Below are 14253 nucleotides of genomic sequence, written 5' to 3'. Positions count from 1 at the left end.
TATTTTATTGAAATGAGTTAGAAAAAGGCACCTGGAACAGAAAGAGGGTGAGCCACATCATTAGTAGCCGCTCTCCCCAAGAGAAAGCCACTCTAGTGAATGGATTTCTCCCTTTAGGCTTTTTGCTTACTCATTATTTTCAGAATCATTATTTGTCTTATGCTGTCGGTAATTTATGTGTGTACACTACATTATGAATGGTGGGAAGAAAACATGCATTTTACCTTCACAGGACAGGCCGTGAGAAGTGACTCCAGAGAGGCTCTCTCTGCACACGTTGCAGAAGGTGGGTCGGGCATGGGAGCAGGCGTACCAGTTATGCATCCCTGAGAAATGTTCCACATTAAACTGTGCCGTCTAGTAAAGGAGAAGTTAAGACAAATTTGCAAGTACAGAACACAGCTACGGTGACTGCAATTACCTACCGTTCCACATTACAGGGGACAGTGCAATGTTCGCGACAAGTATTCTCACAAGGATACTTAGCTCGCTCTACCTCCAAACTTCTAAACAAAAGTATCGCAAGAATCCCGTAGCAAGCTCTAATTGTGAAGCTTTATCCTGACATTATATAGACTTTTCACACTAGGAAAAGTGAGCTGCTCTAGCTCTGTGTCCTGTTGCTTGATCTGTTCAGCTGGAGCAGGTAGCGCCAACAGGGAGCTCAACTTACCTCATAGTGTTCCCGGGACTGTACGGACTTCAGAGAGCTTATCCAGTCCTCCATTTCTTTTCTGTTCTCAGCACACAATATCAGCCTCCTAAACGGAGTGATTATCTGAAAAAGATTTGCATGCTGGTGATTCCAGATGGCAAAAACCATGACAGAATATAGTACCTAACGCAACATTTTCCATGAGATGATGCAAAAGGAAGACACGCCCCAGACCACAAGACATCCAGCTCTTAACAGCAATATTTTTGTTACCACACTACCAACCATGAAAGAGTTTGCTTTTCCTTCTGCAGTTCCTAAGATTCTAATCAGGCTTCAATACAGGCTTTTATAATGTCTATTGATTGTGCCTCCTTCTCAGCTCTCTGTGCACTGAGGCTTAAGTACTCAAACAGAAGGCATTGAAACCACTAAAAGAACTGTTCTAGAAATCAGTAATTGATTCAGATTGCAATCCTAGTTCATAACAGGGTTACAGAAACTGCAAGGTCCATTCAAATTACGAGACACCAAATAAATAAATACATACTTAAAAACCAAAAGCCAGGAAGTCTTAAAACAACAACAATAAAAGCTTTTGTTGTACTTCCCTACGTTGTATGTTGACAATAAACTTACACGGCTCTATGCATACGAACAGTTAAATCAGAACTTTATATATAAAGTATAGGAACACATACAAATCTTTATAGAGAGACACGGAGAACAAATGCAAGCATCTGAAATCAAATCCTACTATCCTAATGGAGCAGTCGAATGAATTCCTGGAGCAAGTTGATGCTGAGGAGGTTTCAGTGGTCTGGCTTTAGATACTAGAATTCTGAAAATGCTCTATCTAGGAGGTTTATTCAGAGCAGAAGCTGTTTCTCCCTTTCCCTCTCCAGTAGGAAAATAATAAAAATACCAGCAAGGCATCAGAAACTATCATCAGCTAACTCCCACTGAAATTATTTTGAGCAATGCACAAAAATACACGAAGCAGTTACTTTCACAGCAAAGAATTTAAAACAAAACAGGTACATGAAATTACAGGGAAGTTATTTGTAGTTGGCTTTTTTTTTTTTTTTTGGTAGGAAGTCCGAAAAAATTAAGTGTAATCTCTATCACTCACATCTAAATTCACTGCATAGCACCTACAACCCACACTTGCAAATTACTTAAATAAAACAAAGAAAGGACCACCAAAAATGCCATCCCTGAGCATTGCTGGAAATGCTGCAGGCTATGGATAATAACATTTGCACAACATTAGCAAGCACTCACCTACATCTGCATTTACTTACCCAGTCTCCGCTGCAAATAGTCTCTTCTAGCCTTGATTTGTCCTACCCACTTCTTCATTTAACTGAGCTGCACTTAAGGTATCTCAGAGGCAATGCAACTGAAGTGCAGCAAGCTGCAAGTCACATGGAAGAGAGGCAAAATCCTTTGGGTTTGCTTTCTTTTCCTCTTTTTTTTTTTAAACGTATATACTTCAAATGGAAGAGAATAGTTGCTCTGTTTTCTATTTCCTTCTATCTTGTTTAAGCTTTTTAATAAGCTTTATTAGTAGCTATCTGTGACTCTTCCTAAAGAACAGTTAATGCAAAGAGCAATGCTTCTCTCATTAGTTTGGAGCCAAACAGACGCTTTATTACTTCAAAATGTTTTTCTAGGCCAGGTCATCAAATGAAGCCCAGAAAAGCCATTAAATCATAATATATCCCTGGCTCCAAGAACAATCAGCATTCTTCAGGAATTTCCAGGTTTCAGCAGACTCAGAAATCTTATTTGTGCAAATTCAGCCACCAGATTATTTCTTATTATCTAGCATGCTATTACATATGGATTAAGTAAGGACAAAGCCCACCCAAAATGCTGCACTTAAAATCTTTGCTCATTCCTAGTTCAACCCTGTAACCAGATGTTGTAGAATGCCACTAAGCAACAACAGCTGCATTTATTGCTGAAGACTACTGAAAATCTTGATATTTTCAAGTAAAATCTATTTATACTGCTCGTGTCTTTAACAGTATCGACTGTGGAAATCCCCTAGGCATCCCTCCTCACTCTCCCCTCCCAAAATCAAGATCTCAGTTCAGTCTCTCATGCAGAATTATATACTGCCAGCTGAGACCGTAGAATCATAGAATGGCCTGGGTTGGAAGGGACCTGAAGGATCATGAATCTCCAACCCCTCTGCCACGGGCAGGGCTGCCAACTTTCAAATCTTACACTAGACCACGCTGCCCAGGGACCCATCCAACCTGGCCTTGAACACCTCCAGGGATGGAACAACCACAACCTCTCTGGGCAGCCTGCGTCAGCACCTCACCACTCTCACAGTAAATAACTTCCACCTGATATCCAACCTAAATCTTCCCTCCTTCAACTTAAAACCATTTCCCCTTGTCCTGCTATTAGCTCCCTTTCAAAGAGTTGACTGCCCTCCTTTTTATAGGCTCCCTTTAGGTACTGAAAGGCTGCAATGAGGTCACCCCGCAGCCTTCTATTCTCCAGGCTGAACAACCCCTACCAAGATGCCCTTTGGTCATCCAAAGCATCAGCACAGGGCTGGTAAATATGACAGAGGACAACAGCACCTGCAGAAGCAACTATAAAGGAGTCTGGTGGGCACACAAATGTCCTGGCAACCAAACTATGGCACCAAACATCACTAACTAATGCATACGAACAGCAGAAATTCCTACATCCCAAGTTCTTATTAATTATCCACTCAGAGTACTTCAAGATCCAAAGAGTTAAATTATACACTGATGGTCACATGAATGATCAGTGCTATAAAAATAAAGTTGGAAGGTATGTATATGTAAATATTGAACGATGATTAATCTATATATTCTCTTTACATGTTTCTAGCAACAAACTTCAAGAAAGAATATGATTCGTGAAAGAAGACAAAATGCATTATATGCTAAAATATAGGGAAGATTGGGTGGCAGAGAGACAGAGAAGCCATGATGTGTTCTCATTACTTATTGGGTACAAATGTTGCTCTGAAAGTAATGCCTCCTATTTACTTGTGTGGAAACTACAACAAAGAGCACAAGAACACTATCTGATAGAGGAAATTCTCACCTACAAAAGTTTTTCATTATAGTCACCACCAGTAGCTATGCGTTTTCTCCAGCAATCAACAGGAGCCTACATGCTATGCTCGTAACAATCTGCACCAGTGGAGGTGACCACTGTCACTGCTGCCACTGCTAAAATGCAACACCCACCACCTCACTGTGCTCACATCCACCGTTTGGTCTCCATAAATGTTGAGTGAGCGTCGACGAATGTCAGTGTGCGCCATTTTTTTTTCACATGGAGGAGTTCAGAGACACACTTTGCTTCACACACACTTCCATGTCAGACGCCGTTCTGGCGGAGTGCCCCTCTGCTGCAATCTGTCACACAGCAACAGAATGGAGCAAGATGCTGGTGGGAAGGTTCAGCTTCTACTGCCATACCACCACCATCTGCCTCTGTTGTCATGGGCCAATAATAAAATAGGAGGCATTACTTTCAGAGCAGCTCTCATAATTTACATAATATATGAACTCAAGGAACCAAGGAAATGATTATCAAACAGAAAGTGGTGGTTTGTTGGGTGTTTTTGGTAACTCATCATTAAGACTTGAAAAGTATTTCCAAAGGCAGTGTAGGAGAGTGGAGGTTTAAATGTCTAAAAGGGTATTTGACAATTTCATCAAGAATAGATGTGTCGTGTACTGTAAAACACAGTACCTCCAATCCTTCAACTTAGGAAGTCCATGAAGTCCAAAAATTACTAAATGTTACGAAGTTATGCAAGAGGAAGAATCACTGTACATATCCTGCTTCTTAAACTCCTTTCCTGAACAACTGCTACTGCTGTTATGTTACTCTGATTCAGTATAGCTTTATGAGCTTTACAGTGACTCAGTATCTTGCTTGTCCTAAACTAAGAGTGATTTCCTAGATCATCTTATTTGCAGTTATCCAAAAGACATGCTTTCATACAAATGCTCATGGAACACTATGATAAATTAACCTCAGTAGGATGTTTAGAGCGCATTTATTCCACAGAATTAAAGACTGTTAAACCTGCATGGAGGCATAATCAAAATTAAAATGGTTATAACTGTCTTTAAAGTCCATTTGTGACCATGTAACCTTGGTAATCTCATCTTATTGCATGCAGCCATATTCAGATCCCTGTTGTCTGTATCCTTTCTTTTATTACATATATCATTCTTCTCTTGATTAATGTTCACTGCCCCAAATATTATTATTTATAGACCATTCATATATTATTTTTAATAATATATATGTTATATAATATATAACAGGAAAAAAGAAGAAATTGTACAATGCAATGGCAAAGGGAGTACCACAGAAACCACTGGAAGATCACTGAAGGAACAAAATGATAAAGAAATTCTTAAATCTTGGGGGAAGTCAAGTGCTAATGGTTCACATGCTGACAAAGCAGCAGACAAATCAAGAAGAATGAAGAAAGACAGAGAAAAGGCTTTAAAATAAGCGGATTTAATTTAGAAGATTAAGTTGCTTTGAAAATTTTCACCCTTGTCAGGTAGCCAGGAAGAAGTCATTGCTGGTTTGGGGAGAGAAAATTACCGAAGCCAGATTGTTCAGTATATTGGAAAGTGATGGAACTGAGGTAGTGGGAATAAAAAACATGCTTAATGCAGGAGGCGTAGGGGAAGAGAGAGGATGTACAGTCTGAAAAGCCAAAGGGAAACAATACAAATCCTGAAACGTCAGAAGGAATAAAGAATGTCTGTATAGAAAGAAAAATGGCCCACTGTTGTGACAACATTACTGTTCTGTTCAGAAAAATAAGGGGCTTTTTCACTGGAAATAAAGGACAGATGAAGAGGACATCTCTCAGACTGCAACCGTATAGGGCTTGCCATCAAGCTGGATTTTCTGACATACTGAAAGCAAAATAATTTAGCCTCTAAAAAAAGTATGCATACTCGTACATGTATATACACATCCAGAAATTGTTTTGATGAAAATGACGAAGTCAAGTTTTGCACCACTACTGCAACTTCTATTTCAAAGAGCTCTTATTAAGAAAAAGCTGAACACTCAAAAAGAGTTAAAGCTACCATGAAATTCGCTGCAGATCTGAAATAACCTTTTGCTCTCAAGACGGCTAACTTTACCAATAACGCTGTACATGTCTTCAACCCCATGGGCTTACATTTGGGGAATGGCTGTTTACGAGGGTGGATAGGGACAGGACAAGGGGAAATGGTTTTAAACTGAGACAGGGGAGGTTTAGGTTAGATACTAGGAGGAAGTTTCTCACATATATAGTTCTGGCTGCTTTTATGTGGAAGTCCCATACACTACGAAGAGTGGGCTAATTTAGGCAGGTTACAGGCTGGCGATACAGCTTTGAATTCACTCTTTACTGCCATACAGAACAAAGAGACTGCTATAAACATCTCCCCTGCACATTCACCAGTTAAGATATTTGATCTCTCTTCCAAACAAAAACTCCTCATCTTACCATCAAGTCAAAGAAAGATAAGTCAAGTATAAATTAACGTAAGGGTATTCTAAGTAAGCATTCTTAGAATAAGGACTATACTACTTATTGACATGTGCATCAATTAAAACTTATATCAAGCACTGCCTGGAATACTTCTGTGTTTTCCAAAAGAAAACAAGAGTGTGATATTACAAAATCATGGCTGTCAACAGTGCAGTAAAATGGTAACTCTTTTGTGGATCTTCTGGAATACCCCTCCTCTGCTTCCCTTCTTATTGTAACTGTACTTTTAAAAAACAAGTCCTTACGTTTTATTTGTGCACGTGTGAACGTCCCTACAATCACAAATTCACCTTTAAAAAAATAGCATTAATGATTTGGGAAAACTGGTATTTCACAAGCGCTGAACAACATTGCAATCTGCTATCACAAACCAAGCCAGAACACCAATTCAAAGAAAAGGCACACATCACATTTTCTAATCGAGAAAATAATGGTCTACATCTCGGCAGCAATTGCAAAGTACCCCACTTCCTGCAACATGATATTTGCATTAAAGCACCTTGTGCTGCTCTGAACTATTATCAAGCATTAGACTAATAGCACTTTGTGTAACAGGTCTTGAATTGGCTTAGTAATGTAGAAACATCACTTAGAACAAGAAGCAGGTGGGGGAATAGTTTTCCTCTTCTTTGAACAGATGTATTAAAAATGTATTTCTGGAACTGATGAAGAGAAGGCAATTTAACATGAGAGCAAACCCACACCTTTCCACTCAGGGACATTACCTAATGCCTGGGGCTTGAACATCAGAGAATGAACGCTTTGTGACTTCTCTATCCTACAAGATGTTGGGGAGTGAGTTCTGGGAAATACCACCATATCAGGATGATGGTTCTTTCCTGCTCTCTGTCTGCTCCTCCATCTCTCCTGCGAGGAAAGGTTGAGGGAACTGGGTTGGTTTAGCTTGGAGAAGAGAAGGCGCCGGGGAGACCTCATTGTGGCCTTCCAACACTTGAACATACAAACAGGAGGGGGAACAGTTGTTTACAAGGGTGAATAGTGATAGGACAAGGGGAAATGGTTTTAAATTAGAACAGGGAAGGTTTAGGTTAGATATTAGGAGGAAGTTTTTCACACACAGGGTGGTAACACACTGGAACAGGTTGCCAAAGGAGGTTGTGGATGCCCCATCCCTGGAGCCATTCAAGGCCAGGCTGGATGTGGCTCTGGGCAGCCTGGTCTGGTGGTTGGCGACCCTGCACATAGCAGGGGGGTTGAAACTCAATGGTCATTGTGGTCCTTTTCAACCCAGGCCATTCTATGATTCTATGATTTCCCTGTCCTCGTGGAAGTGAGTACCACATCACATTCACATGGGCCTTCTAGGATGAATGAATGCACCTCTGCCATAGGTGTCAGCGGTAGGCTGCTGGGGTCATTGCTGCATGTCAATCTATCAGAGCTTGTCTGCAAACATCACAATGATAACAGTTGGGCAGCTTTCTGCAGTACTTTCAATTCCTTCAGGTTAAGAATACTAAATAAATGCTACAGTGGTACACTACCAAATATGTAGCAGGTACTTTACAGTGAACTGTCAGTGTTATTTTATGAGATGAGCCAAACCAGGCAAAAGCACAAATTACCAAATAGAAGGAGCTGAGGATTTAAAAGCATGGTGAGTAACGAATGGGTACTGTATTTGCTTGAGTACAATACAGAATTTGTAATCAGATCTGTCTATTCCACTAAAAAAAGTTGCTTCACTCTTTTTGTTGGTCTTCTCCTTTTTCTATTGTTCCCAGTCTCACAAGTAATGAAAGAATGAGTGGTTTTGACCCCCACAGTAAGAAATCTTAGGAGGGGAAAGAAAAGATGACATGCAGCATCTCCTACACCACAACCAAAAGGCAGGACAAACACGGATACCTCACAGATGCAGGAAAGTGGTCTGCACCAGCTTCATTTTGCAGAAGAATCTAGCCCAAGTAATTTAGGTGGCTTTGCTTGACCACATCCCCAGCAAAAATGAATATGCACCCCCCCTGAAAACATCCAGGCATGTGAAGGACAAGCAGGTGACAAAGAGTGGTTAATATGCATTCACCAAAAGGAAGTCATGCTTGACAAACCTGATGACCTTCTATGATGAAGTGACTGGCTTGGGGGCTGAAGACAGAGAAGTGGGTATTTCTCCAACTTGATTTCAGTAAGGCTTTCAGCACTATCCCATAAGCTCCTCATATGGAAGTTGATGAAGTTACGATTGTAAGTATGGGCTGGATAAACACACAGTGAAGCCAACTGTAAACAGCATGAATGGCTGTGTCTGTGATGCAAAGTTTAGCTGGAGGCCAATAACTAGCAGTGCACCACAGGGGGTCAGTCCTGGGTCCAGTCCTGTTTAATATCTTAATGATCTAGATGATGGGGCATAGTGTACCCTCAGCAAGTTTGCAGATGACATAAAACTCAAAGTAGTGGCCAATGCACCAGAAGGCTGACATCCAGAGCGACCATGACAGACCAAAGAAATGGGCTGATGGGGAACCATACAGACCAGGAGTGCAAAAACTTGCATCTGAGGATAAATAACCTCCAGCATCAGTATATGCTAGGGACTGCCCAGCTGGAAAACAGCTTTGCAGAAAAGAACCATGATTCAGCAACATGCCCTTGCAGCAAAGCATCCAGCACAATACTGGGCTGCATTAGGTAGAGTATCACCAGTAGGTCAAAAGAGATGATCCTTCCCCTCTACTCCCAATACAAGAGAGACCTGAACATGCTGGAAGGAGTCCAACAGAGGACTGTGGAGATGATGAAGGGCCTGGAGCACCTCTCCTGTGTGAAAGGCCAAGAAAGCTGAAGCTGCTCAGCTGGAGAAGAGGAGACTCAAGGGGATCTCATCAATGTCCACCAAGACCTGAAGGAAGGTGCAAAGATGACAGAACCATACTTTGTTCAGTGGTGCCCAGTATCAGGATACGAGACAATGGGCACAAACTAGAGCAGAGAAGGATCCATCCAAAAATCAGTAAACACTTTACTGTGTGGGTGACTAAGAATTGGCACAGGTTGCCCAGAGATGTTGTGCAGTTTCCCTTCTTGGAGGTATTAAAAAGCCATCTGGACACAGTCCTCAACAGTCAGCTCTGCATGGCTCTGCTGAAGAAAAGGAGTCAGACCAGATGGCCTTCAGAGCTCTCTTCCAAGCTCAGTCATTCAGTGGTCCTCTGAAAACAGAATCCAGGTATATCAAGAACTCCAGCTGCAACATGGAAGAATACAGCAGGCGTACAAAGTAACCACCAAAGATCATTCTGTCAGAAATCACTGGTTTCTCAGCTCTCCTGTACACAACATCAACCAACTGCAAAAAGAAAAGCATTATTCCTTCAGACGTATAACATTACAACAGGACACTTACAAGACCCAGTAGAGGAAAGCTTCATGAATTTGAACTCTGAAATTTGTATTAAATCAATGCTTAAATATAATAAAGGCAAACAACCACTCTTGTAAATGTAGACTGGGAACCACTCTATATAGTCCAAGGTCTGCACATTTCTTTAGAGTTCTGATGTATTTGTGTTGTAGGTCACTTAGCAGGCTATGCTCTTAGTGCCTGCTTCACAAGCTCATTACACGATAGCAGATGGGATGGCTTCAGTCTTTAAAGGAAAGCAGTGAGTTATGCATTCAATGGCACTAGGTGCAAAGTTATATAAAATAGAAGAGCAGCTATTTTCTTCTTCTGTAATAACAGATCCCTGTCTAAACATAATCCAGCTGTATGAAGTTAAGGATCTTCACTCAGGAGAAGCAGGATATTTATTCAGAGCTTACACCAACAGCACTGTTTATAGAATTGTTTTGTATACAGGAACTGCACCAAAGGGTACTTTTTAATGTTTCTTCAGGTGTTTTACTTACAAAAGGAAAAATACAGAAAAGTGAAGTGCAAAACTGCAGGAAGAATGAAAGCTGGCAATCCTCTTTCACTAACACATAGAGCACTGCTTGCTCTCCAGACACACCTGTTACATTGGTGTCACGCTATGAATTCAGAGAAGGAAATAAAACAAATCTTCAATTTATTTGGTCATTTTGTTGTGTTTCAATAATAATAATAAAAATAAACTCTTAGAAAACTAAAGGAAGAAAAAGAAACTTGCATTTCCCTGACCTACTTAAGAAAAAGTTCTGCTTAAAATCAAAACTGTGGAAAACAAGCTCCAGGTAAACGCAACCAGATCCAAAATATACAACACAGACCACAATGTTCACATTTTAATGACCCCATTTTTTTGTCTTCTGAAAATTGTTCAGCTTTATTGTAATAGCTCAATCCCAAGTGATTTATCTATGGATTTTAGCCTCATAGCTGAAATGCTTTATTGCTTTTTCATAATGAAACATAAAGCTTCAATGTCTCCGGACACTCTGGGGAAAGGGAGACAGTGCATCATTCAGAAATAAGGAGCTTAAAACTTGAAAGTCACACCCAAAGCTTCCCAAAGAGCTCTCAGCTTCATTACCTCTTCTTGTCACTGTCAGAGGGTGGGAGAAAATGAGCAAATGCTAAATGGAGGAAAAAATCTAAGTGCACTGCAACTGCACACTAATTGCTTTTGTCTCTCCATTTTTTTTTTTCTGCAGCATAATTAATTTGCTATATCAGTATTTGTTTTGCTTCTGAGCTGCCTGAATATAGAAAAAAAGTAGACTGGGAAATTGAACAAAATGGAATAAAAAGCACTTTCCCTCTATTTCTGTGGTTTGAATATTGCTTAGGCTGGGAGCATCAAAAAGCCTTCTGTCATTTAGAGGCTGATCAGTATCTGTATGGAACAGCAGATAGCTCACAAGTGGTGAAAAGCTGAATCCACCCAAATAGTTAGTTGTCCATTGAAGGCTGAGTCACAATGGGGAGGACAGCAGCACAGGAACCCGAACTGTTTCCAGCCATACTGTCCCTCCCTGAGATATCAAGAGGATCTGAGATATTTAAGGATGTTACTCCAGGACTTTTGTCTACCTTGCTCTAGACTGCAAAGAGGGCACGGTGAATGTCTGCACGTGCCACCCATGTCTTGAAACTCTGCAGTGCACTTCCCCTTCTGACAACACCAAGTGCAACATGTAAAACACAGTGTTACTGGTAGGAGGATTCATCTTAAGCAAAAGCACTTCAAATGAAGGCACCTACAAATGTGTTTGAGCTCCCATCCCCAGTGCGTGCTGTGAAGACGTTGTAACTGAACTTGAACTCAAAGGAAACGTAAGTCTGCCCAAACCCAGGAAATTGTTACACAACTATTACTATTTATTTTAAATTATTATGCAATTGACATACAATGAAGAATACAATGAAGAGGAAACCAGACTCTTCACAATGGTGCCCAGCATTAGGAAAAGCACTGGCACAGGCTGCCCAGAGGTGTGGGGTCTCCTCCCTAGGGATCTCCCAGAGCTGCCTGGATGTGGCCCTGGGCACCCTGCTCTGGGTGTCCTTGCTGGGGCAGGGACTGCAGCAGAGGGACCCCAGAGAGCCCTGCCAGTCTCAGCCATCCCGGGGTTTTGATTTAAAGTACACCAACAGCAGAGATTCAAGCACTCTGGGGAGTATTCATACAATACTGCATTTGGTAAGGTTAACATGAAAACTATTTGAAATCTGCCGTTTATGTAAGGTTATCAAGAAACAGAACCATGTTTCAAACACAGATCCATTGTTACCAAACACGTTTTTCACAAAGAAATAAAATTTCAGATAGATGTACTTTGGAGTATTCCTCCAGAGAGAAGTTCAAAGGTTAATCATCGAGCTAAGAACAAGGCAGCAGTACAGAATTGATTCATTTCTTCACATCCTTAAAAGCACTGAGAGCAGTTACCCTAAATCTCATTACTATGGAAACTCTCCAGCCAGATCCAGAAAAGGAAGCAAACAGACAATGACAGCAACTGAGGGAAGTCAACCGGAAGAACAACATATCCCATCACTGGAAGTGTTCGAAGTCTTGTTGGATGCAATTTTAACCAAATTAATCTATTGAAAGATGTCTCTGCCCACATCAGGGGAGCTGGACTGGATAATCTTTAAAGGTTGCTTTCAATATGAACCACTTGGTGATTCTATAACGATGTGGTTGTACCTTTTGAGGGGGCTGTAGAGCACAGAGGGAACCTCAAGAAAAACTTTTGCCTAGTAGTAGCTGAAACCAGGAGAAACCACCCAAAGTCTGGGAGTCAGTCAGACCATCTCATCCCAGGAGTCTCCCAAAATAGGAGTTGTGAGTTGATTTCACTTTACACAAAATAACACAAAAAGAAAAGGAAAAAAAAAAAAAAAAAAAAAAAAAAAAGAAGCAGCAGCAGCAGAAAGACCAGAAAAGGTCAAAAGGTCAACACACCCCTTAGGTCAAGGGTCAGAAGAAAAAGCCTAAAAAAATTACTGAGGTAGAATACTGTCTGAAACAGGCTTGAGGCTATGATCAAAGAAACAATCTAATGTTCACTGAGACTGAACTGCAGCAAATTGAATTTTGTAAGCAACAAGGACAGCATGAGAAACATAATTCCACTGTCACCCACAAGCACTTCAGCACTTTATAAATATATAAAGCTTCCAACACAAACCACCCTATGATTCTATGACCCCAAACTTTGGGCTAAGCACTTGCAACAATTTCCAATAATAAAATTAAACTTGGGTTAGATTATCCAAACAAGAGAAGAGACAATACAAGGATGATTATGCCCAGAATCATCATAGAATGGCCTGGGTTGAAAAGGACTACAATGATCATCGAGTTTCAACCCCCCTGCTATGTGCAGGGTCGCCAACCACCAGACCAGGCTGCCCAGAGCCACATTCAGCCTGGCCTTGAATGCCTCCAGGGATGGGGCATCCACAGCCTTCTCTGGCAACCTGTTCCAGTGCATCACCACCCTCTGAGTGAAAAACTTCCTCCTAATATCCAACCCAAACCTCCCTTGTCTCAGTTAAAACCATTCCCCCTTGTCCTATCACTATCTACTCTCGTAAACAGCAGTTGGCCCTCCTGTTTATATGCTCCCTTCATAAATTGGAAGGCCACAATAAGGTCTGCCTGGAGCCTTCTCTTCTCCGAGCTAAACAAGCCCAGTTCCCTCAACCTTTCTCCATAGTAGAGGCGCTCCAGCCCTCTCATCATCTTAGTGGCCTTCCTCTGGACCCAATCCAAGAGCTCCATGTCCTTCCTGTACTGGGAGCCCCAGGCCTGGACTCAGTACTCCAGATGGGGCCTCACAAGAGCCAAGTAGAGGCAGACAATCACTTCCCTCTCCCTGCTGGCCACTCCTCTTTTAATGCAGCCCAGAACACAGTTGGCCTTCTGGGCTGCAAGCGCACACTGCTGGCTCATGTCCAGCTTCCTGTCTACCAGGACCCCCAAGTCCTCCACAGGGCTGCTCTCAAGGGATTCTTCACCCAGTCTGTATAAACACCTGGGATTGCCCTGGCCCAGCTTGGAGACTCTCTCTTTTTATTTCTGATATTCAAAAGAATAAAAGACCACAGTGCCCAAAAGTAGAGAAAAGGTGAAAGGTTTGAAACTCCTTCAGGAAACTGCTCTTCTCATTTCCCCTTGATACAGCTTAGGGAAAGTTAAGCATTTCTCCTGTTCCCTGAAGAGTTCCCTGAAGCTTTCCATCCCTGAAAAAAAGCCTCATTTGGAACTCAGTCTGGGTGATAAGACAGGAAGCAAAATCTGTCCAAGTCACTAAGAAATTTTCACACCATCTACTCAACTTATTACAAAGGCCTGGCAACACATTGTTTTAAAAGCCCATAGTTTATATTAAAATTTAATTTTCTAAAATCAATTAGAAGCAGCTAATCTCGACAATGGGCATAGAGCTGACAGAAGAAGCAGCGCTGAAATAAACTGCTAAAAAGCAATATGCCTTCAGGCCCCTGTTATAATATTCAACTTCAAATTCTGCTGAATGTCATGAATCAAGTGGTTGAGTTTCTGGTACAACCAGGCAATCTCCCATTAAACCAGCAAGGAAGATTCAAAGATGAGCAGAA

At 41.4% G+C, this 14253-nt stretch overlaps 1 protein-coding gene across 6 annotated transcripts in view; it reads right to left on the bottom strand.

Annotated features, from left to right (window-relative positions):
• DGKH (diacylglycerol kinase eta) overlaps positions 1-14253 on the bottom strand; it is a 172343-nt gene that overhangs the window by 63036 nt on the left and 95054 nt on the right. For 5 of the 6 annotated variants that reach the window (XM_001232790.6, XM_004938670.5, XM_004938671.5 and 2 more), the window contains 2 exons: positions 674-778; positions 225-357 (listed from right to left, as the gene is read on the bottom strand). In XM_001232790.6, the coding sequence (XP_001232791.3) occupies positions 225-357; positions 674-778 (238 nt within the window). The remainder of the gene's footprint in view (positions 1-224; positions 358-673; positions 779-14253) is intronic. The other variant, XM_004938672.3, reaches the window with a different exon arrangement.

This window comes from Gallus gallus, chromosome 1 (assembly GCF_016699485.2).
Source record: "Gallus gallus isolate bGalGal1 chromosome 1, bGalGal1.mat.broiler.GRCg7b, whole genome shotgun sequence".
NCBI lineage: Eukaryota > Metazoa > Chordata > Aves > Galliformes > Phasianidae > Gallus > Gallus gallus.
This window is presented reverse-complemented; position numbering and strand designations above follow the sequence as displayed.